The sequence below is a fragment of the Brassica napus genome, chromosome C4 (genome assembly GCF_020379485.1).
Source record: "Brassica napus cultivar Da-Ae chromosome C4, Da-Ae, whole genome shotgun sequence".
Classification (NCBI taxonomy): Eukaryota; Viridiplantae; Streptophyta; class Magnoliopsida; order Brassicales; family Brassicaceae; genus Brassica; species Brassica napus.
This window is the reverse complement of record NC_063447.1, coordinates 53,742,305-53,767,269: the sequence shown is the minus strand read 5'-3', so window position 1 is coordinate 53,767,269 and position 24,965 is coordinate 53,742,305. Positions and strand designations below refer to the sequence as shown.

Genomic DNA, 24,965 nt, shown 5'->3' with positions numbered 1-24,965 from the left:
AAATAATTGTACTAATTTCATTTTATGTTGCAAGAAGGGTGATGTTTAGATTATTTAATTTTGATACTATATAGTTTGTGTGAGGTTAGCGTTGTTGTTTTGGCTGGATGTTATTGGAAATCTGAATACATATTTGTTTATTAAATGAGATATATATATTTTGGGCTTTGAAGAAAGTGGTTTGAGGGTCTTATGAATATCATTTGTTGATACTAAAAATGTGTGGACTTGGTTTATTCTATTACCAATATAATATTTTCTCAATATTCAAAGTTTGTTTTCAGGATATTTTTGATTGCAATTATGCTAAATCAGATATTTTGTCAGCTCTTAATAACTTTTTTGGGTCTCCAACAATTTAAGTCATTATTGCATTATGAGCTGGAGATTAACTATAGGTATTAATTGTGATTTATTGTATTATTTGAACTGCAAATCCTTAGATTATACAGTATTTAATCTGAATTTTGCAACAAATGATTTTGTGTATTAGTATGCACAAAAAGCTTCTTTGAATTTTTCGTCTTGAGAGAAGAATCGTATTGCAGTGATCATGATAAAAAAAATCCAGAGCATGATAAATAAGATGGAACCGAAAGTACCAAATTTGGAAGTAAACTGGTATTAAATTTAGAGATACCAATTTCTTCTCTTTTTTTATCTCCACTTTGGATTATCTTGTGGTCAATGTGATAGTGTTTGTAATCGTTCAGATCTGATGATGGCGAACGGCGATTCTAGAATCTCGATTACGGAGGATCAGGACGAGAACATGGCGGAGGTGGGGGAGAAATCTAACCCACCAGGAGAGCCGCCTGATAAGTGGATCTCAGGGACTTCGAAGGCGGCAAGTACGGAAGGAGTGGAGGGCATGGAGGCGAACGGTGTTTCTATGGTTCCGAATTCGGAGGATCACGACGCGAGCATGACGGACGTGGGTGAGAGAACCAACAGACCAGGAGAACCGCTTGATAAGGGAATCTCATGGGCTTCGAAGGCAGCAAGTACGGTAGGAGGGGGTATGCCGGTTCCAGAGGTTTTGATCGAGGACTCGTTTGTGTCTAACAGACTCCACGTGGAGTTCCCGAATGGGGAGGATGGAGAACCATCAATTACGATTGAAAACGAGGTCCTCGAAGCGATGAATGGGTTGTGGAAGAAGTGTATGATTGTTAGGGTCTTGGGGAGAAACGTTGCGATCTCTGCAGTGAATAGGAAGTTACGGGAACTATGGAATCCGAAGGGGAGAATGTATGTGATGGATCTACCGAGGCAGTTCTTCATGGTTCGCTTTGAAAGGGAAGAGGAGTATCTGGCAGCATTGACAGGAGGACCATGGAGGGCCTTTGGTAGTTACCTCATGGTGCGAGCGTGGTCACCAGAGTTTGATCCATTAAAAGATAACATTGCTACAACACCGGTTTGGATCAGATTAACGAATATCCCGGTAAATTTTTACCATCGATCGATTCTTATGGGAATTGCTAAGGGTCTAGGTAAGCCAATTCGTGTGGATCCAACTACGTTGAACTTTGAAAGAGCGCGGTTCGCGAGAATTTGCGTTGAGGTTAATCTAGCAAAACCTTTGAAGGGGACCGTCCTAATAAATGGAGACAGGTACTTCGTTTCTTATGAGGGACTAACTGAGATTTGCTCCAAATGTGGGGTATACGGGCATTTAGTGCATGGATGTCCAAGAACGATTGCAGAACGAATGGCCATTTCAATGACTTTAACGGAGGTGTCAGCACAAGTTAAACAAACGACCGCTCAAGTCCCACAACCGCAGGATGATGGCTTTATTCAAGCACGAGGATCGAGAAGAGGAGCACAAGCGTTGCCTCGGTCGTCTACTGGCATGACAGGAAAAAGTTCGAAAGGAGAGACTGACAGATCCAATAGTGAGATGAAAGAAACTAAGAAGATTGTGTTATCGAACAAGTATGGAAGCCTTGATATAGACAGAAAAATGGGGGAAGTAGGAGATGATGTTAGCCCGGGTGAGGAGGATAGGGAGAGTCAGAAGATGAATATCAAGGATAATAAGGGTAAGGGAGTCTTGCAAGAGAAGGGAAGCATTGTTTTTGGCGGGACTACAAGTGTACCATCTGTTTCGAAGTGGGAGACTAAGGAGAGATGGATGGGCAATAAAAAAACGATGGAGGGAGCAAGAGGCAAGTTGAAGAAGATTAACAACAGACCGGTAAGAGGTTTGATCTTTGGGCCAACGAAGGGGGAAATAAACCTATCAGAGTCTGGGAAAAGACTGAGAGTAGAAAATAACAATGTAGGGAGACAAGGTGGAGCATTCAGAGATAACATGGAGAAAGCTAAGGCTGTGCCTGAGACCCCTCAGCTGTGTGATGAGGAATTGGAGAATCCAAGGGATGGTAGTATCAGCGAAGCAGAGCAGCGAACATCTGGTACACAGACGAACCTACAGGAAGATGGGAGAGTGTTATCTCTCGCATAACAGGGTGCCCCGGGAATTCAATCAGATACTATTATATTTATGATGATGAATTGCTTATTCTGGAATTGCCGGGGGGCAAATAAACCTAATTTCAGACGGTCTATTCGGTATATTTTGAAGAAGTTTAAAACTGATTTTCTTGCTTTATTTGAGACTCATGCGGGCGGGGATAAAGCAATGAAAATATGTCAAAGTTTGGGATTTGAGAAATCTTTTCGAGTGGATGCCATTGGTCAGAGAGGAGGTATTTGGGTTTTATGGAGGGATCAGGTCGGGGTTATCACGGTTGTGGAATCTTCTGATCAGTTTGTTCACGTGAAGGTGGTGGTTGGTATGGACATCATACATCTCGTCGCTGTCTATGCGGCCCCTACGGCTAGCCGCAGGAGTGGTCTTTGGGGGCAGTTAAAACGAGTACTGGAAAATATAGATGAACCGGTTATGTTGGGTGGCGATTTCAATACTATTGTGAGGTTGGATGAGCGAACTGGAGGGAACGGTAGACTTTCACCAGATTCACTGGCGTTCGGGGACTGGATCAATGAACTAGCATTGGTGGATATGGGTTTCAAAGGGAATCGGTTTACTTGGAGAAGAGGTAAAGAAACACGCAATTTTGTGGCCAAGCGTCTTGATAGAGTTTTGTGTAGTGCACAGACGCGAGTGAGATGGCAGGAGGCGGTGGTCTCACATCTCCCCTTCCTAGCATCGGATCATGCACCGGTGTATGTTCAATTGGAGCCAGAACAGAGAGGAAATACAAGAAGAAGACCATTCAGGTTTGAAGCTGCATGGCTAAAACATGACGGGTTCAAGGAGTTACTCTCAACGTCTTGGAATAGGGAACTGAGTACTCCTGAGGCACTGGTAGTTCTCAAAACAAAGCTCCAGAAATGGAATAAAGAAATCTTTGGGGATGTGCAAAAAAGAAAGGAAAAACTACTGGGGGAAATTAAGGAAATCCAAGAGGAGTTGGAAAGGAATCTGAATGATGATCTTCTGATAAGGGAAGCAACATTACAAAAGGAGTTTGATGTTGTCCTCGAGCAGGAGGAGGTGCTCTGGTATCAGAAATCACGAGAAAAATGGATAGTACTTGGAGATAGGAACACAAATTACTACCATACGAGTACTATAGTGAGGAGGAAGAGAAATAAAATTGAGATGCTAAAAGATGATGATGGGCGTTGGATTGAGCAGTCGGAAGAGTTACAGAGACTAGCAATCAACTACTATAAGAGACTTTACTCGACGGAGGATATATCCCTAGATACACAAAAGTTACCTCAGCAAGGTTTCACTGCGCCTACATGGGATGAGCTGGTGAGTTTGAATAAACCTTTCTCGGGAGTAGACATGGAATCTGCGGTTCGATCGATGGGAAAATATAAGGCTCCGGGGCCAGATGGTTTTCAGCCGGTCTTTTATCAAGACTCGTGGGAGGTTGTGGGCGAATCAGTCACTCGATGTGGACTGAGTTTCTTTGAATCCGGAGTCCTAACGGAGGGCATGAATGATGCAATGGTAGTTCTCATACCAAAAGTTATAAAACCGGAAAAGATCATGCAGTTTCGTCCCATTAGCTTATGCAATGTTTTGTTCAAGACAATAACAAAAACGATGGTGTTGAGATTAAAGAAGCTAATGCCAAAGCTAATAGGCCCATCACAAGCGAGCTTTATTCCAGGGAGGCTAAGTACTGACAATATAATTGTGGTTCAGGAAGCGGTCCATTCCATGAGGAGGAAGAAAGGACGGAAAGGCTGGATGTTGCTTAAGTTGGATCTTGAAAAAGCATATGATCGCATCAGGTGGGATTTTCTAGAAGATACTCTCTATGCTGCGAAACTACCACATATATGGATTAAATGGATTATGGAATGTGTTACGAATCCTGTTATGAGTCTACTATGGAATGGAGAGAGAACAGAAGCGTTTACGCCCCAACGGGGACTGAGACAGGGGGACCCGTTGTCTCCGTACTTGTTTGTGCTATGCATGGAGAGATTGTGTCACCAGATCGAATTTTCTGTGGCCAATAAGGAATGGAAACCAATCACATTATTTAGGGGCGGACCATCCTTATCACATGTCTGCTTCGCGGATGATCTGATATTGTTTGCTGAAGCATCACTATCACAGATTCGAGTGGTACGTAAGGTTTTGGAGAGATTCTGTGAAGCTTCTGGCCAGAAGGTTAGTTTGGCGAAATCTCTAATATTCTTCTTCGAGAATGTTCATCGAGATCTAGCTAACTCGATAAGTAATGAGAGTGGCATTAAAGGTACAAAGGAGTTAGGAAAGTATCTAGGAATGCCTGTTTTACAGAAGCGAATCAACAAAGAGACGTTTGGAGAAGTGATTCAGCAAGTTGCATCTAAATTGGCTGGGTGGAAGAGGAGGTTTCTGAGTATGGCGGGTAGGATAACTCTCACTAAGTCTGTCCTCGCATCAATTCCGGTCCATATAATGAGTTCTATAGCTCTCCATGTGTCGACTTTGGAACAGCTGGATAGAATTGCTAGGTCCTTCATCTGGGGGAGTGGAGAAGGGAACAGAAAACAACACATGGTGGCTTGGGAGAGAATATGCAAACCAAAAAGAGAAGGTGGGCTTGGTTTAAGGTCAGCTAAAGGAATGAATATAGCTCTACTAGCTAAACTTGGATGGCGATTGCTTAACACACAGGATGGTTTGTGGGTTCAAATCCTGCGAAAAAAGTTTCGGGTGGGCGAGATATATGAAACATCATGGTTGGTTGCTCAAGGAAATTGGTCGCCTACATGGAGAAGTTTGATTTTGGGAATCAGACAGATCGTGGTTCCAAGCGTCTCCTGGATACTAGGGGATGGGCATCATGTCCGGTTCTGGAAGGATAATTGGCTATTGAATGAACCCTTACAGGGTTTAAGCAATGTCGCGATTCCGGAGCCCATATTGGAGGCAACAGCCCGTGATTTATGGCAACAGGGAGTGGGTTGGTTAGTACAACAAATTGAACCGTATATATCGCATCAAAATCGACTTAGGCTCGCCTCGGTCGTCATTGATGAGGTTACTGGAGCTAGAGACAGAATGTCTTGGGGAGAAAGTAAAGATGGAATCTTCTCTGTGAAATCAGCGTATGCCTTTCTTACAAGAGATGACTTACCAAGACCGAACATGGAAGCTTTATTTGCTCGAGTGTGGCGTGTTATGACACCAGAACGAGTAAGGGTCTTCCTATGGTTGGTCTCACACCAAGTGATCATGACTAATATGGAGCGGAAACGAAGGCATATGAGTGATAATGGCATGTGTACGCTATGTCGGAACGGTAATGAGACTATTCTTCATGCCCTTCGAGACTGTCAGGCAGCTGCTGGAATATGGAGGAGACTTATGGCACCAAGCAGATATCAAAGGTTCTGTAACCAGCCACTTCTAGAATGGTTATATGAAAATTTAGCGCAAGACTCAACGGCTGGTGGAGATAAATGGCCAACGCTTTTCGCCCTTACTGTGTGGTGGTGCTGGAAGTGGAGATGTGGGTATGTGTTCGGTGAAACAGGGAAGTGTAGAGACAGAGTGCAGTTTGTTAAGGATAAGACTCAGGAGGTGATAAAAGCGAATAACAATCAGAGGCACAAACAGGTGATTGGGGCGCGAATGGAGAGACAAATCACATGGACACGACCAATGTCGGGATGGTGCAAACTGAACACGGACGGAGCTTCTAAAGGGAACCCGGGGCTGGCGGCAGCAGGTGGGGTGATAAGAGATGAAAATGGAAGGTGGAAAGGGGGCTTTGCTATTAACATTGGCATTTGTTCCGCCCCTTTAGCAGAGTTGTGGGGTGTTTATTATGGACTGTGCATAGCATGGGACAATGGTATTCGACGGCTCGAAGTGGAGGTGGATTCGGAGAGTGTGGTGGGTTTTCTAAAGACAGGGATACATGATACTCATCCCTTGTCGTTCCTAGTACGCTTGTGCTATGGCTTCATATCAAGAGACTGGATAGTCAAAATATCTCATGTGTATAGGGAGGCTAATCGTCTAGCCGATGGATTGGCAAACTATGCGTTTTCTCTACCTTATGGTTTACATTTCTTTGAGTTGGTTCCGGAGCATGTTACTTCAATGCTATCGGAGGACTTCCATGAGATAGCTAGAACTCGGAAATGTTGCATGTAGTTGTCTTTGAAGTTTTTTGCTTAATAAAAAGTAAGGGGCTTTTGTCCCTTGCATCCTACCAAAAAAAAATGTGATAGTGTTTGTATAGGTCCAAAAGAGTTGTGGGGTGCCGTGGATCTTTTATCCCAATACAAACTATTGCAACACCATGAAATCTTTTGCAAAAAATCATTTACACCGTCTATCAGAATTCCATAATTATCATCATAATGTTGTTGGAGACACAGATTAGAAATGAACTTTTAAATAAATAGTTTAGATTTTAATATGTTTTGACCAAAAAAATATATTAATATGTATTTTTGTAAATTTACCAAAACAAATATTTTCAAAATTATAAAATATATTAATTTTATGTTTAATTCCTACATCTTTTATTGTGATGTTAAGATTAATGAAATAGCAAGTAAACTTAAATATATGCATGCAAATCTTATTAGTCTTAACATAAAAATACTTGTAACTTTGCTTATTAGTTTTTCTTGTTTTGTTAAGAGTACTTTACAATAATTTATCTTATATTTTGGAAGTGATCAACCATAACATAAATAGAATCAAATTACGAACATTAAAACCCTGTCACATATAAAATTTGTATTATAAGTTATCTAATTTTTTTAAAAGGATATTTTATTATAAAGCATATTAATTTTAAATATAATTGTGAAACATATTAATAAAGCATCTTAATTTTAAATTAATCAAAATCAATGGAAATCTTAATTACCAATTTAGGGGTGTCAAAATGGGTCAAATGGGTCAACCCAACCCATAACCCAAATGGGTTGATTGTTAATGGGTTATGGGTCAACCCATAAATGGGTTGGGTTGACCCATGACCCATTAAATTAAATGGGTTAATGGTTGATCCATCAACCCAACATTTTTCTAATGAACCATTTTTAAGTTGAAAACCAACTTGATTAAACCAACATGAGTATTGTCATGAGTATAAGTATCAACCGTATAAGTATCAACCCAACATGAGTATTGTCATGATCAAAACAAGAGAATAAGTATCAACCCAACATCTTTATAATCTAGTCTTCGATAACTTCATCTCCTCGATTTCAAACTTGAGCATTGGATCACAAACCACTTTGTTACTCTTCAGTTTACTTGAGGATTCAAATTATGCCACAGGAATCAAAAACTAGCATGGAGGAGTAAGGAACACGAGAGATATGTGACGTACACGAGAGATATGTGACGTTTGAGCAAAGAAGTATCTTACCAGCTATATCAACTAATCAAGCTGCACCATAACTACAACACAATACACATAACTAAAACGAGTTATAGCTACATCTGTTTTCCTACCAAAAATCCCCAGGTAAACGTTGACCAGCGTACCATCTTTTGTTCCCGTTAATAAACCCGTAGCAGGATCAAACCTGGTTCAAAAGAGAGATAAAGAGTCATGTACTCATGTGCATCAGCTCTGCTTTTATGTAACAGGAGGAAAAATTAGCTTACTTGGGGAGAAGATGCCGTGGACATTTCACAATAGCTTCTCAATGCTCAACAAGTAACCTTCTCAAGCTTTGCATTAGAATACTCTTGAAGATCAATAGCTTCCTGTCATATGGTTTATAAGCAAGTTGAAAACAGAGGCAATGTTAGTACATTCCAGATTTTATCACCAAGAGAAAAAAAATCACATGGGCAATAACAAGTTCTATACAAGAATCTCAAAACAGAAACTTGACACAATCAGACTAACATTCTAAATACACGACATACAGACAAAACCCAAAATTCAGAAACCGAAACTATAGCAGAAAAGAGGATTGGATTGGGATGTGATGTAGTAATTGTGGAGGAGATAAAGAACCATTAACAAGGAAATCATAAACCCAAGCGAATCTATAGATCGAACCCAAGCAAAAACGAACACAATCATAAACCCAAGCAAAAACGAACCCAAGCGAGAGAGAGACGGCGAGATGAGAGACGGCGAGAGAGAGAGAGAGAGAGAGACGGCGAGATGAGAGCTTCAAGCTCCTTTCATGGTGAGATGAGGGACGGCGAAAGAGAGAGATGGCGAGAGAGAGATACGTGAGTTTTTTTTTTCTTTTGGGTTTTCTTAATTAAAAACTAAATGGGTCAGAGTTGACCGAACCCAATAAACATATTTAACATGTTAACCCATTAATTTGTTAACCCATTAACCTATTAACTCATTAACCTATTAACCCATTAACCCTTTAGATCAAAAATAAACAGTTCATTTGGGTTAATGGGTCAATTTAGGTTGGGTTAACCCATGGGTCATGACCCATTTTGACACCCCTAATTACCATACATTACAAAAAATTTACAATGACAGATTTCATAAAATAAAATAAAAATATTTTATAAATTATAGTATTGTATTATTGTATTACATATCCAACACCTTGATAGCTTACATTACAACAAACAGTTCTAATGAATAAACATACATAAACCAAACCCCTCAGCCGTTTGACGAAAAAAAACAAAGCCCTCAGAAAATTTTATATCATTGTTTTTATTCATTAGAAAGCAAGACATTTCTTGCTGCTTACTTTTCAACATCTTTTTCAAGAACCCTAACCTTTCTTCCTTGGCACCATCTCCATCTTCTTAGCGTTCGATAAGATCAACCCAATTGTTTATACTTTATTACAATCAAGTACTGCTAGAGTACTAAAACGAATGCAGAAGGAAGAGATCGTTTTTACACAAAAGAAAATAGAAAACTCATCTAAATAGAAAACCACCATGATGATTGTTAACCCATGCGGGTTTTACGTGTGTTTATAATTTTATTTTGTCAAGTGTTTATTTAATACATTATAAGTCAGGTAAGGAAAATAAGACCTTAGCTAAAAACCTAAGTTTACAGGATCATTGAATGGAAAGTAAATCAAAGTAACAAACATAAAATTGAACTGCTGATGACTATATTATTGCTGTCTTGCTCACTGAGTGTTTCCAACAGTCCAGCAATACTGGGAATCAGAAAAAAAAACCCCTCAATTAACACTAACAGTAGACCTAAAACCCTAATCGCAAGAATAGCAAAAAACCCACAGAGTAAAGAGAAGAAAAAGAAAGCAAGACACATACTTTATATGCATTTAGTTTTTGAGTGTGTTAATGGGATCGTAAGAGTCTCAGACACTTCTGCTGTCCACTCTTCTCATCCGTCTCTTCCTCTTTTTCTTCAAATAAATCTGCAGACACCCTGTAGCTTGCCATTTCATCACACGGCTGTACTCTGTGGCTATCGCTGGCATATCTGCAGCTCTTGACCCCTCAGATCCCATGTTCCTCTGCTCTCTCGGAATTTTCTACATTTAGACATAGAGTTGTATGTGTAAAGAGAATGTTTGAACATGTATGAAAAAAGGGAAAATACAATTGACCTTTGTTTGTAATGAGTATTATTCCTCTTGCCAGTGCTTTGGCGTACACAAAAAAGTGTGATCAAATAATTTATGTATGAAAAACTATAGATAACACCCATACGTATGAGTGTATAATATATATGCTCACTTTGTGGCCATTGAGCAACAGTGTTCCATGTCAAAGAGCGGTTATGGATTTAAGATATGAGTTGGGAAGAGGATGTGGATGACAGACATAACCTCAAATGTCTCTGGTACGACTGCCTCGATCACCGATCCAACTCAAAGGAGCAAGTTGAACAAACCCCTCCTTAACTCTCCTGCCATGTGTCACTGTCGCAGAGCATCAGCTTCTCCTCCGCTAAGTTCACATGAGCTGGAATTAGAATCAAAAATCCACGGGTACCATGGTTGTAGTCACTCAAGGAAACTACAGACACGACCATCCCTCAGTTTTCAAATATATCTTAGAATGTAATCTTATAAACTGGTACCTGAAAAATTACATCAAAAGTATATTAAATATCATGGAACTGACTAAAATATTATAAACACACACAATAAGAGTCATAATAGACTTATCAAAGCAAAGAATCATGGTGATCTGAAGGATCTAGATTCCTAACATCCACAAAAAATATAAAGAATACCAAAAACAAAGACAATCAATTAAAGCATTTTGACTGAGCTGGCAAGATAGGACAAAGTAATTAACTGAATCATTATTTCTAAAGACTAAATTAGATAGATAGTTACAGATGTATACAAACTCGATTTTCTAAGAAAGCTAAGCGAGTAATTGCATAGTTCATGCTTATGGAGCTCCTTTAGCAACAGATTCATAGCTAAAAGTGCATAGAAAAAAAATAGTATATGATCACTTACGGTATCGTTGCAAGGCCAGATGAATCATGTTACCGCTTTTGTGTTTGTGTTGTTAGTTGGTGAGCGAGTGAGTGATTCATTGCTTTCGCGGTGGCTGAAACACACGTACAAAGGAATACCTAATCAATAAATAATATTGAAATTAACTCCGAAAGAGTAAAAAATAAAATTTAGATCGTAAGGTGGGAAAATTTTGAGATTGCAAGCTGGATTTTGTTTTTAAACAAAGATGATTATGAGTTTATAACGGAAAACCTGAGAGTCGAGGAAGAGTATGTCCACACCCAACAACTTGCCACCAGCCTTCAGATCAGCAATAGAACAGAGTAGTAGTAGTAAGCCATTAAACTGAGAAAAAAATTTCTATAAAGATTGGAATTGTGAAGATGATTCTCTGAGATCATGACTTACCTTTTTTTATAGATGTAGACCCACCGCTTGGAAGAGAGATAAGAACAATTGAATTCATAATTTTGGTTTGTGTGTAAAAATATTTCATTGATGACGACGAATGAATGCAGCTTGTAACGCCTGAGAGGAGATTAATCAAGATCAAAATAACTCGAATCGACATATACACACCGACGCGAATCTACGAGAGTTGCAGAGCCACGATTGATGTTAGACCTGATCCGTCCATTGAGACGACGAACCCTAAAAATAATTGTTGGCTTCACTCACGTACACAAACCAAATTGGCTTAAAGGGTCCAATTTTGTTTGTTTCGTAAGCCCAACATGGGTTATTCTCACTCAAATCAAACGATGTGTTTCGGTGTTTTGGACACGTGTGGCTTTCTCGTGCAACGACTTTCTGTCCTTGATCCTAGCTGGCAGTACAAGAGAGAAAAGAACTGTTCTTTATATAAATAGATAACACAGGGCGACAACATTCTAAAAGTAAAAATCAATAGTCGCTCCAAGCAGTTTCTCGTTCAATCCGATCATGCAACTACTATGATGGGCCTCCCAAGGCAAGGTTTGACCGGAATCGTCCATCTTTCAGCACACTCTTAGTAATGTCACGAGTTATCCCGTTCGTTGAATACTTTTCCGCCTCAAACGCCACATTAACAAATGTTCCTTTAAGCTGCATGCATAACCTGTTCAAGTAATGCTCGGAACAGTGGCCGTTGGTGTGGTGAGTTTTGAGCTTCCACTATCTCAAGATAATCTGATGCTATAACCACCTCTGGTACTCGTAAGCTTCTCATCGCCCATATCACAGACCTCAATTCAACAACCATCAGGATGGAGACTAGTTTCTTCTTCTTTTTTTGCTAATTTTTATGGGGAGATTAGCTTTTATTACATTTTTTGGAATTTATTAAACTCGATTAAAATGTATGTTTAAGTTGTATAGTTAAGTAGAAACTAATGTTGGTAGATTTATAAACTAATGTGCACAATTCTTCCTACAAATTCAAGAAAATTGAGTTAATGCACAATGCCATCCTTCCCCGCATGAATCATATATGGTTTCCAACTATTCTTCCTATTAGTTTCCATGTTAGTCTTAACGCTTTTGATCCATCTCTTTATTTTTATTTAGCATGTACTTTTCTTGCATTAAAAAAACTATATATATTTTCATAATTTTACTTTACTTTTGTAGATTTGTAGAGTAATTTAGTTTTTTGTATAAGATAATTTTTTAGTTTCTAAGAATTCCATTGTTGCGCAAGTAGAGTATCTCACTCACTAGGATTAGAACTCAATTATTGTCATTCCTAAGATTGTCTTGATCATGTTGTTGTTTCATGGAAATATATTTCTTCTGAGTTGAGGATGTTACCAAAGTTTCGCATGAAACAAAAATCATACGACTAGCCTCTTAGAAAGAATTAAATACGTATAAGTACATATTCACTGAATAATCTCGTTACAACCTATGTTGCATGGAAACTCCGTTGAAGGTCTGTTTCACGTTTCGGAATCGGAATCTCTCGGAAACTTGCGGAAACGCATTGGAAACTCGTTTCTTAAAAATTTCAGTTTGGAAACTTAATGGAAACTTACATTTCTATTTTGGAAACTCGCGATTCTGTTTTGGAAACGTTTAAGAAACTCTTTTTTTTTTTAGAACAATTTCTATAAATAATAATAAATATAAGGATTAGTTTGTTATTTTAATAAATTAGAACAATTTCTTCATGTTGTGAAAGGAACTGGAGCACTTACAATTTTATACATTCAGCAACAAGAAACAAGATTACTCCGCAAAGAGCATAAGATTTGGTATTTATGCACACTAATCTTCGTCTTCTTGTGCACACTAATCTTCGTCTTCTATCTAGAAGAAGTCTTGCATACAAGGATGGTCCCAATCATATGTGGGACGTTGGAGGTGATCAATTTGATTCACTGGATGAGACTAATCTTGGGAGATATGAGTTTGAGGATCTTTCTCTTGATGAATCTGAGTTGGAAGCGGTCATGTTTGATGGAGCTAATGAAAATGAGGCTGAAGATGATGTTATTGGTCTTTGACTTTCTGTTATGATTTTTATTTTAGTTAAGCTATTTGATATTTAAGTATTGGGTTTTGTTATTTTGAATTTTTTATATGACTTTGATGCTTAATGATGATTTATTTTATTATCGTATGATTAAATAGAATGGCTATCTATTTATTTGTATTATAAAATATATTAAACATAATCAAATGAATGCACATATTAATCAATTATATATATATATATATATAAGTTTCTAAAACATTTCCAAAGCAAATAAAAACACAAATCACGTTTCCACGTTTCGAAACGTTTCGTTTCCGCGTATCCTTTTCCGTTTCCATGCAACCTAGGTTACAACTAACTTCTTTTTTTTTTTGATCAACTGATAATTCATTAAAGGAAAAGAAATTTAGTGTGGGTCTGAGCCCAACATTGATAGTTTGTTACAAAGAGAGCCATTGGTTAAGTTGTCTGCGAGCTCATTAAAAGCTCTGGAAATAAACGATGTGTAAAAAGCAATGAAAGAAGAAGCGATGGACGATTCAATGTCAGCTAGCACCCCAAAGAGTTCTACCGATCGTTGATTCGTGGTGATGGCTTGAATAAGCCTCTTACAGGCTTATCTGAGCCAGATGATAGTGAAGTTGAGGGAGAGAGCGTGGTCCAGGGCAGTTCGAGCCGCGAGAGCCTCCGCCATGAGCGCTGACGAAACGTGATAGTGATGACGACATCCTCTGCTGATTTCCTCTCCTGTGTGTTTTGTAAAGATCCAAGCTAACCCCGCCTCTCCCGAATCCTTATTCCAAGCTGCATCGGAGTAGCAGATGATGGTGGCATATGATGAGATCTGGATCGGGATTTGCGGTGGGGGGATGTTTGCTGCTTGAGCGAGTGGAGGTTGGGCATATTCCCATTCTTTTAGAAGTGCAATAGCGTTGGAGAAGATATCTCGAGGTGCGTTTTGTTTGCTCTCAAAGGTGAATTGGTTTCTGTTGATCCACATGCTCCAGCAAATCCAAGCAAAGATGTTGGCTGGTGTTCCAATCAGTGGCAGATTGACCTTGGTGAAGGAGACTTCTAAGGTGTTTCTGAAGGAGGAGCAAGTTAGAGGGTCCAGTGGAACGGTCCATGGGCACAGATCTCACACTACTGTGGCTGGTGCATAGAGGAAGAGAATGTGTTCCAGAGTCTCCTCAGCTCCACACCTTGCGCATAGGGTATGACCAAGTAGACCTCTTTTTCGCAGATTTTCTCTTGTTGGAAGGCTGTTCAAAGAGCAGCGCCACATAAACATCTTTATCTTCGGGAGCAGCTTTGGTGACCAAACGAACTTCTGCCAGTCCCAGGACTGTGTCACCAGTTTGGTGGTTGTCGCTTGAAGCTTTGCTCTTTGTGCTGAATAGTACCCTGATTTGGCTGAATAAATCCTTGTTTGTTGTTGTGTGCAGATGAAAGAGTCCCCTTTGCATGTTGTATTTGGTCGAATGGAGAGAATGGCTTTTTGTTAATTCCGAGAAGAGCTTCTCAACCAGAGTTTTATTCCATTCTTTTGTCTCTCTAGATAAGAGATTGGAGACCATCAAGTCTTGATCTTGGGGAAGAACAGGTCCAATAAGGATCAGATCAGATGAAGTGTTGATCCACGAATTGAATCAGACCAGACCTTAGTAGTTTCACCATCTCCTATGGCTTTTCCTAGGTGTTGGGTCAGTAAGTCTCTGCCGTAGAGAATCCCTTTCCATCCATGAGATGAGATTGAAGGTTTCGTCGCTTTGAGGAAGGAGATGTTGTGGCAATACTTGCCTAGGAGAGTTCTAGCAAGCAAGCAGTCAGGTTTCGTGATGATAATTCTCCGGCTTATCTTTGCCAGTTGTGCTTGGTTGAAGAGTTGGATATCTCTGAATCCAAAGCCTCCTAGCTATTTATCGTTACAACTAACTTTAAAGAGCATATTTGTCTATTTTTTTTATCAGCTTCGGCTATATCTAGCGGTTAAACCCTCCATCTACGAATTCAATAAAATTGAGCTAATTCGACATTTTGATTGTTTGGCATATCCATGTATAATTCATATCCCAAAAATTGTCTTGAATAACATCTTAACTTGTACAAAATTGAAAGAGCCAACACGTATATTTATCTCTCTTTCTTAGCAAATCTTTTTTTAACTATGAAGCTTTCTAAGAAATATTACAAGGTTATCTTGATATATATATACCTGCATAATCGTAAAAGAAAAAGTGTCGCTCGACTATACTACCACCTAGGTATTGGCTATGTCATTTGGCAATATCATAAACAAAGGACGTAGTTAGTCGAGCTATCGACAAACAGATTCGACACCGCATTTACATGGGGCCATTCGTTGGCAGAGGCGGACCCAGTAAAGGATTTGGGGTGTCAGTTGACACAGGTAAAATGATCAAAACAATTGTTTTTGTATTTAAAATTGTATCAGAGTCATCAATCCAACGGGTATTTGCTAAAGGGTTGACACCCCTTAGACCAGGATTAACCGTGGTTCTTAAGGAGGTTCTTAGCATATAATTGTAATTAAAGTAAATGAAAAATAGAAAATACCTTAAGAGCTGGTTCTTAATTAAGGGGAGGAAGAAGCGGATCTTGGGCACACGTGTTAGAAGAAGAAGAGTTTGGTTTTCTCTTTCTCTCTCCTGAAGGATGAGTTCTACGATTGAGTCTCATTCCATCTCTTCCTCAGTTGATCTCTCCTCGATTCACCACTCCAACAAGAGAAATGGGAACGTCGGCGTAACTGTTCCGGTGCCATGGCTTTCATTTGGTGCGTACGCAGGTCAGCTTCTAGGTTAGCTTCCGTGTATGGTAATCAGATGGTTCGAATCCGATCCATCTCCTCTGTTGTTAACCGTCCGTCTCTAGCTTGCAACCCATCTCTGTTTAGTCCTTTTGCCCTTTACTCGACGGCTATTGATCGGATGAGCTCCGAGCAATCGCTTCTCCGCGTGATTGACTCCGAGATCAACACTGCTCTCCAAATCGATGATCCTGATTTGGTAAAGTTTACTCATTTCGCTTGATTTGTGAAAAAGAGTATTCAAAATATGTGACACTCTCTTATCTTTCAATACTAACATTTGGAAGTGTCTAATGCATGTTCCTTATCTCTCTTAGTGGATCTCCAGCGAAAGTGGTGGTGGAATTGTCTAAGCAAGAGCTTGTTCAAGCAGCTATTCTGCTTCATCCTTCTTTTATTACGGTCAATAATATCAAGGGTAAGCGATTATTGGTACTTTGATAACATAGATATTTTCATCTTGTATTCCTCGCATAAACATGGTTACATGAGTCTCATGCCTCGCCTAATGGTTTGGTGCAGGTGGGAAGGTGCCAATTGCTATACTAGGAGCTGAGATTGATCGGTTGTCCCCACCAGCACTCTTGAAACAATTTGAGGAGATTCTTGCTTCCAAACCCGAGGTAAAGCCTCTGCTTCTTCTGTAACTCAACAAGTTTCATCTCTTTGAAACTGTAGAAGTTAAAGTAATTGACTTGTAAAACGGGAATGTGTAGGACAAGAATAGACTATTTGCATGGGACAAGTGAATCTGAGCATACTAGCAAACTCTAGTCTGGGTGATCATAAAATATTTATGTTTAATAAAATTTTTTTTTTTTTAAGAACCCTTAATTTAAGAACCTACCATTGGAGCAATTAAACTAAATGTTTCTTAACAAAAGTTCTTAATCTATATTTATTACTAAAATACTCATTAAGAACTCCAAATGGGGTTCTATGGTTAATCATGGTCTTAACCCTCCATTTAACATTTTTGTTGTGAATTTTTTTTAAAAAGAAAATTATGACACATGTTAATATAACTGTTGGGTCCGCCACTGTGGAGGGGCTGCGTAGGCGTTGGTTATTCGAAGTGAGCTCATATATAACTAGAACAGTCGCATATTCTTTCATTATTTGTAAATTCCTAAGCTAAAATACACATTCCCTGTCTTGTAAATTTTCTATTCTGATCAATAAATTTAATATTCAATAAAAAAAAAGAGAGAAGATTATTGTTATAAAATCGTAGGAAGCTAAAATCAAGTATTCCTACGGGAGGATAACCAATTGCAGAAACATATAATTTAACTACAACTATCCATTAAAAAGTGAAGCAAAGTATTGCAAGAAAATCTAAAGGAGTTTTTTTAAGAAGTGAGTGGAATATTCTTTAAATTTTAGCGTATAATTTATGTTGGTACTTGATACCTAAAACCACATTGAAAACTTGTGGTAACTGGTAAGCCAACATTGGCCACCACTTCATCATAGTCATCTTCCATTTCTCCACCTTATTTCCTTATTTGTGGCTTGTTTTATTTTTAACATTGATCAAAGTTTATAGTATACATCGACATATTTGACCTAACCATTTCAACTACATTAAGGTTATGCTGACAATTTCATGTTGAACCCTAATCACTTACGTTTAGTAAGCCTAATCATACTAATTGCATGGTCCTAGTTCATCCATAACGATATCCAATATATTGGTCAAGAAGCTACCAGACCAAGATTGGGTTGTGTGTAAATGAGAGTTATCAACAAAAAGAGGTAACAGTTGAGAGTTAGGACACTCATCTCACCACGTAAACGAGACAGATAGACCGATCCGAATCACATGCAATACCGAACAAAAAGTTAAGGCTGAGAATGAAAGAGATTGTTTCCGCAAATTTCTTATTATTACTTTGATGATAATAACAACAACAACAACATAGCATACGAACAATAATATTAATGCAAAACGTGGCATATATTTGAATATCCTCTACCACCAATAACAACACCAACATTAGTTCACACGTCACCACCGACGCCGATTCTTCACTTCCCGACGGTGAAACAGAATCATCAGTAGACACCGTTGATATGTTTAATTGCAATTCTGCCCTTGCTGAAACCGGATATTCCCATTTTGCCGCTAACTCTTCGGAAGCGTCGCTTCTAACCTCAATCCAACCATCTGATTCCCAAATTGCACCTACTCTCGTCGCTAATTTACTTATCCTTGCCACCGCTGAAACCGTATCTCTAGACACATCGCTCTCTTCTTCTTCTTCCTCGAACTCGGAACTGACCCAGTCCAATACGCAACGCGGAGACGACTCGGTAGTTAAAACCGAGTGCTGATCTTGACGTAGAAACGGATGATCGAGAAGCTGATCGCAGCTCCACCTCTGACTCCGATCTCGTCTCAAGCATTTCTCCAAGAAATCGCGGCCGAGCTCGGAGACTCCAGCCGGAATAAACGGCAACTCGCTCGAAAACCCGATTCGACTCAGCGACTCGAAACCGTTATCTTCCCACGCTGGCTTTCCGGTGAGCATCTCGATGACCGTACAGCCGAGAGACCACACGTCACTCTCCGGTCCTTGATAATTTCTCCTGACAACCTCCGGAGCCATCCAGAGCGGGCTGCCACGCGGCGCGATCGCAACCGTCGGATTCTCCAACTCGACCGCCGATCCGAAGTCCGCCAGCTTAACGGACCTTCCGCCGTCAGCGACGAGGACGTTCTTCGCTTTCACGTCGCAGTGGACGATTCCGTTAGAGTGAACGTGACGGAGAGCGGAGACGAGGCACCAAACGTAACGGCGGAGGAGCGTTTCGTTAACGATGGTTCCACCGTTAGCCACGTCACCTTCGTGTAAATACTCCAAGTGGAGGTTCCGAAACGACGTCGTCCCTTCTTTAGACACGTCGTCTCCGAGGAACGTCACGATGTGCGGGTGGGGCTTGAGAGAGCGGAGGATTGCGATTTCGTTATCGAGGGACTCGGATTGAGAAGGAAGACACGCGGCGAGGTCTACCGACTTCACGGCGAACACTCTACCGTCGATTTTGCTCACGGCTTTGCTTACTGTTCCGAAACATCCCCTTCCGATGTAAGAACCTCGAATCCAAGGAAATGTTGAAGAAGTGTTTGTGATGCTCTGTTTCTCCATGTGTGCTGCTTGGTTTGCTAACTAACTTTCGTGTGTAAATTCTCGAGGACACACGACGGTATTTATACCTGTGTTGAAGTGCCAAATGTGAACGAGAAATAAAGTTGGCATTTTTATAATTTCTGACGTGGACGTTTCTTTTCAACTTTGTCTTTATTAATTTTCAAATCGTGAAGCCATTTACAAAAAAAATATCCCACTTGGGATTCAGTAACGCTAAATTAACATTAAAGGGTGTAATTTAGATTTTAATGATAATTTATAAATTTGGAGAATTGGTTTTGGACTTGAGTTTTAGATTTTTACAAATCCACACAATTTTATTGTGTAATAAAATATATTAGTAAATATCTATGAATGAATAACACATAACCTTAATTCGTTTATAAATTATGTAACCAATAACAAAGGTTTGACATAAATTTAAAAGTTATAAAAAATAACATTCAAAAATTAAATAATAACGTTACCACATGTTTAATTATATTTTAAATCAGACATATGGATGGATAATCAGAAAAACGGTCTGATGACGTCAATACGACACACTTGGAGAAGTTCTCGGGATGTTCCGAAAGAAACCGAGTATTTTCCATATTATCCTTATCAACACAAGAAACAAGTTGCTACCGTCTGATCGGGTCCGTTGATTCGTTTCCCCAAATATGGTAAAATGGATAAGTCAGCGGCTCTCATTTTTAACACTTCTTTTTAACTTTATAAAAATATTCAACAAATAAACTGGTTGTTTTGATTTACTGCTGAGGCCATTTGGTTAGGGTCGACAAGTGATGAGATCTCTCCGACGAATCGTGGGAACGGCAAACTAACTAAACGTGTCGATTGATTTTCGGATGTTTGTTTTCTGTTGACTTTTGTTGTTGGTTGTGCGTTGTTAGTTTTATTTTTTTGTTTTGTTGACCCGAGTTAATACGCCTTCAAACATGGAATATTCGGTGGTAATCTACCAATCAAGTACTATTCTTAAATGACACACGTAATAGCCAATCATATACATAGAACTTTTTCTTTATTTTAGCTTAGAACTACAAAATTGTTATAAATTAAGCATTGAAATGATCATCCACTTCTTCACCAAACTCAAGCACTATGATCATCCACTTCTTTACCAACTCAAGCACTATGATCATCTACTCATCAAACACTATGATCACCCACTCATTTACCAAATTAAGCACTATCTTTGTTATTTTATGTATTGTTGTTCACTATAAATACCATTACTCATCTCACTCTTTTGTACACCATAAACAAGAACAAGAGTTTATAATCAAAGAACCATTACATCTTCTTCTTCTTCCTTATAATAAACTCTCTCCCTCATATTAGTGTTATTTGCTTCCTACGGGTATTAAATTCTACTCTTATTTAAACTTCTCGATACTATAAATTATAAGTTATTTCATAACACGTTATCAGCACGATCACTCTGCAATTCGGTAAAATTTATTTGTATCATTTATACCCTGTTATAATGGTCGGTATACCGCCTCTACTATTATTTATATCATGTTATAATGGCCGGAATACCGCCTATATTATTTACTAGTAATCCAACGGGTATTTGCTAAAGGGTTGACACCCCTTAGACCAGGATTAACCGTGGTTCTTAAGGAGGTTCTTAGCATATAATTGTAATTAAAGTAAATGAAAAATAGAAAATACCTTAAGAGCTGGTTCTTAATTAAGGGGAGGAAGAAGCGGATCTTGGGCACACGTGTTAGAAGAAGAAGAGTTTGGTTTTCTCTTTCTCTCTCCTGAAGGATGAGTTCTACGATTGAGTCTCATTCCATCTCTTCCTCAGTTGATCTCTCCTCGATTCACCACTCCAACAAGAGAAATGGGAACGTCGGCGTAACTGTTCCGGTGCCATGGCTTTCATTTGGTGCGTACGCAGGTCAGCTTCTAGGTTAGCTTCCGTGTATGGTAATCAGATGGTTCGAATCCGATCCATCTCCTCTGTTGTTAACCGTCCGTCTCTAGCTTGCAACCCATCTCTGTTTAGTCCTTTTGCCCTTTACTCGACGGCTATTGATCGGATGAGCTCCGAGCAATCGCTTCTCCGCGTGATTGACTCCGAGATCAACACTGCTCTCCAAATCGATGATCCTGATTTGGTAAAGTTTACTCATTTCGCTTGATTTGTGAAAAAGAGTATTCAAAATATGTGACACTCTCTTATCTTTCAATACTAACATTTGGAAGTGTCTAATGCATGTTCCTTATCTCTCTTAGTGGATCTCCAGCGAAAGTGGTGGTGGAATTGTCTAAGCAAGAGCTTGTTCAAGCAGCTATTCTGCTTCATCCTTCTTTTATTACGGTCAATAATATCAAGGGTAAGCGATTATTGGTACTTTGATAACATAGATATTTTCATCTTGTATTCCTCGCATAAACATGGTTACATGAGTCTCATGCCTCGCCTAATGGTTTGGTGCAGGTGGGAAGGTGCCAATTGCTATACTAGGAGCTGAGATTGATCGGTTGTCCCCACCAGCACTCTTGAAACAATTTGAGGAGATTCTTGCTTCCAAACCCGAGGTAAAGCCTCTGCTTCTTCTGTAACTCAACAAGTTTCATCTCTTTGAAACTGTAGAAGTTAAAGTAATTGACTTGTAAAACGGGAATGTGTAGGACAAGAATAGACTATTTGCATGGGACAAGTGAATCTGAGCATACTAGCAAACTCTAGTCTGGGTGATCATAAAATATTTATGTTTAATAAAAATTTTTTTTTTTTTAAGAACCCTTAATTTAAGAACCTACCATTGGAGCAATTAAACTAAATGTTTCTTAACAAAAGTTCTTAATCTATATTTATTACTAAAATACTCATTAAGAACTCCAAATGGGGTTCTATGGTTAATCATGGTCTTAACCCTCCATTTAACATTTTTGTTGTGAATTTTTTTTAAAAAGAAAATTATGACACATGTTAATATAACTGTTGGGTCCGCCACTGTGGAGGGGCTGCGTAGGCGTTGGTTATTCGAAGTGAGCTCATATATAACTAGAACAGTCGCATATTCTTTCATTATTTGTAAATTCCTAAGCTAAAATACACATTCCCTGTCTTGTAAATTTTCTATTCTGATCAATAAATTTAATATTCAATAAAAAAAAAGAGAGAAGATTATTGTTATAAAATCGTAGGAAGCTAAAATCAAGTATTCCTACGGGAGGATAACCAATTGCAGAAACATATAATTTAACTACAACTATCCATTAAAAAGTGAAGCAAAGTATTGCAAGAAAATCTAAAGGAGTTTTTTTAAGAAGTGAGTGGAATATTCTTTAAATTTTAGCGTATAATTTATGTTGGTACTTGATACCTAAAACCACATTGAAAACTTGTGGTAACTGGTAAGCCAACATTGGCCACCACTTCATCATAGTCATCTTCCATTTCTCCACCTTATTTCCTTATTTGTGGCTTGTTTTATTTTTAACATTGATCAAAGTTTATAGTATACATCGACATATTTGACCTAACCATTTCAACTACATTAAGGTTATGCTGACAATTTCATGTTGAACCCTAATCACTTACGTTTAGTAAGCCTAATCATACTAATTGCATGGTCCTAGTTCATCCATAACGATATCCAATATATTGGTCAAGAAGCTACCAGACCAAGATTGGGTTGTGTGTAAATGAGAGTTATCAACAAAAAGAGGTAACAGTTGAGAGTTAGGACACTCATCTCACCACGTAAACGAGACAGATAGACCGATCCGAATCACATGCAATACCGAACAAAAAGTTAAGGCTGAGAATGAAAGAGATTGTTTCCGCAAATTTCTTATTATTACTTTGATGATAATAACAACAACAACAACATAGCATACGAACAATAATATTAATGCAAAACGTGGCATATATTTGAATATCCTCTACCACCAATAACAACACCAACATTAGTTCACACGTCACCACCGACGCCGATTCTTCACTTCCCGACGGTGAAACAGAATCATCAGTAGACACCGTTGATATGTTTAATTGCAATTCTGCCCTTGCTGAAACCGGATATTCCCATTTTGCCGCTAACTCTTCGGAAGCGTCGCTTCTAACCTCAATCCAACCATCTGATTCCCAAATTGCACCTACTCTCGTCGCTAATTTACTTATCCTTGCCACCGCTGAAACCGTATCTCTAGACACATCGCTCTCTTCTTCTTCTTCCTCGAACTCGGAACTGACCCAGTCCAATACGCAACGCGGAGACGACTCGGTAGTTAAAACCGAGTGCTGATCTTGACGTAGAAACGGATGATCGAGAAGCTGATCGCAGCTCCACCTCTGACTCCGATCTCGTCTCAAGCATTTCTCCAAGAAATCGCGGCCGAGCTCGGAGACTCCAGCCGGAATAAACGGCAACTCGCTCGAAAACCCGATTCGACTCAGCGACTCGAAACCGTTATCTTCCCACGCTGGCTTTCCGGTGAGCATCTCGATGACCGTACAGCCGAGAGACCACACGTCACTCTCCGGTCCTTGATAATTTCTCCTGACAACCTCCGGAGCCATCCAGAGCGGGCTGCCACGCGGCGCGATCGCAACCGTCGGATTCTCCAACTCGACCGCCGATCCGAAGTCCGCCAGCTTAACGGACCTTCCGCCGTCAGCGACGAGGACGTTCTTCGCTTTCACGTCGCAGTGGACGATTCCGTTAGAGTGAACGTGACGGAGAGCGGAGACGAGGCACCAAACGTAACGGCGGAGGAGCGTTTCGTTAACGATGGTTCCACCGTTAGCCACGTCACCTTCGTGTAAATACTCCAAGTGGAGGTTCCGAAACGACGTCGTCCCTTCTTTAGACACGTCGTCTCCGAGGAACGTCACGATGTGCGGGTGGGGCTTGAGAGAGCGGAGGATTGCGATTTCGTTATCGAGGGACTCGGATTGAGAAGGAAGACACGCGGCGAGGTCTACCGACTTCACGGCGAACACTCTACCGTCGATTTTGCTCACGGCTTTGCTTACTGTTCCGAAACATCCCCTTCCGATGTAAGAACCTCGAATCCAAGGAAATGTTGAAGAAGTGTTTGTGATGCTCTGTTTCTCCATGTGTGCTGCTTGGTTTGCTAACTAACTTTCGTGTGTAAATTCTCGAGGACACACGACGGTATTTATACCTGTGTTGAAGTGCCAAATGTGAACGAGAAATAAAGTTGGCATTTTTATAATTTCTGACGTGGACGTTTCTTTTCAACTTTGTCTTTATTAATTTTCAAATCGTGAAGCCATTTACAAAAAAAATATCCCACTTGGGATTCAGTAACGCTAAATTAACATTAAAGGGTGTAATTTAGATTTTAATGATAATTTATAAATTTGGAGAATTGGTTTTGGACTTGAGTTTTAGATTTTTACAAATCCACACAATTTTATTGTGTAATAAAATATATTAGTAAATATCTATGAATGAATAACACATAACCTTAATTCGTTTATAAATTATGTAACCAATAACAAAGGTTTGACATAAATTTAAAAGTTATAAAAAATAACATTCAAAAATTAAATAATAACGTTACCACATGTTTAATTATATTTTAAATCAGACATATGGATGGATAATCAGAAAAA

The 24,965-nt window shown here is 39.3% G+C and overlaps 3 protein-coding genes and 1 pseudogene across 3 annotated transcripts; 2 read left to right on the top strand and 2 right to left on the bottom strand.

Annotated features, from left to right (window-relative positions):
* Window positions 1–446: 446 nt before the first annotated feature.
* On the top strand, window positions 447–8,285 carry LOC106434862 (annotated as a pseudogene).
* A 9,680-nt stretch (window positions 8,286–17,965) lies between these two features.
* Window positions 17,966–19,646, bottom strand: LOC106434863 (mitogen-activated protein kinase kinase kinase 17). The gene has a single exon (XM_048753954.1). The coding sequence runs from the start codon at window positions 19,349–19,351 to the stop codon at window positions 17,981–17,983; it is 1,371 nt and encodes a 456-aa protein (XP_048609911.1). The 5' UTR covers window positions 19,352–19,646; the 3' UTR covers window positions 17,966–17,980.
* A 1,136-nt stretch (window positions 19,647–20,782) lies between these two features.
* On the top strand, window positions 20,783–23,061 carry LOC111205279 (endo-1,3;1,4-beta-D-glucanase-like). The gene is made up of 3 exons (XM_022700891.2): window positions 20,783–21,489; window positions 21,608–21,708; window positions 21,813–23,061. The coding sequence occupies exons 1-3, from the start codon at window positions 21,476–21,478 to the stop codon at window positions 21,935–21,937; spliced, it is 240 nt and encodes a 79-aa protein (XP_022556612.1). The 5' UTR covers window positions 20,783–21,475; the 3' UTR covers window positions 21,938–23,061.
* Window positions 23,058–24,738, bottom strand: LOC106350582 (mitogen-activated protein kinase kinase kinase 17). The gene has a single exon (XM_048753955.1). It carries the CDS (start codon window positions 24,441–24,443, stop codon window positions 23,073–23,075), a length of 1,371 nt encoding a protein of 456 aa, XP_048609912.1. The 5' UTR covers window positions 24,444–24,738; the 3' UTR covers window positions 23,058–23,072.
* Window positions 24,739–24,965: the final 227 nt, after the last annotated feature.

Bases quoted from the DNA above. Each gene is read 5' to 3' on its own strand.
- LOC106434863 (XM_048753954.1), bottom strand. From the start codon at position 19,351: ATGGAGAAACAGAGCATCACAAACACTTCTTCAACATTTCCTTGGATT.
- LOC111205279 (XM_022700891.2), top strand. The intron at 21,709-21,812 runs GTAAGCGATTAT...GGTTTGGTGCAG, and splicing joins TACGGTCAATAATATCAAGG to GTGGGAAGGTGCCAATTGCT.
- LOC106350582 (XM_048753955.1), bottom strand. From the start codon at position 24,443: ATGGAGAAACAGAGCATCACAAACACTTCTTCAACATTTCCTTGGATT.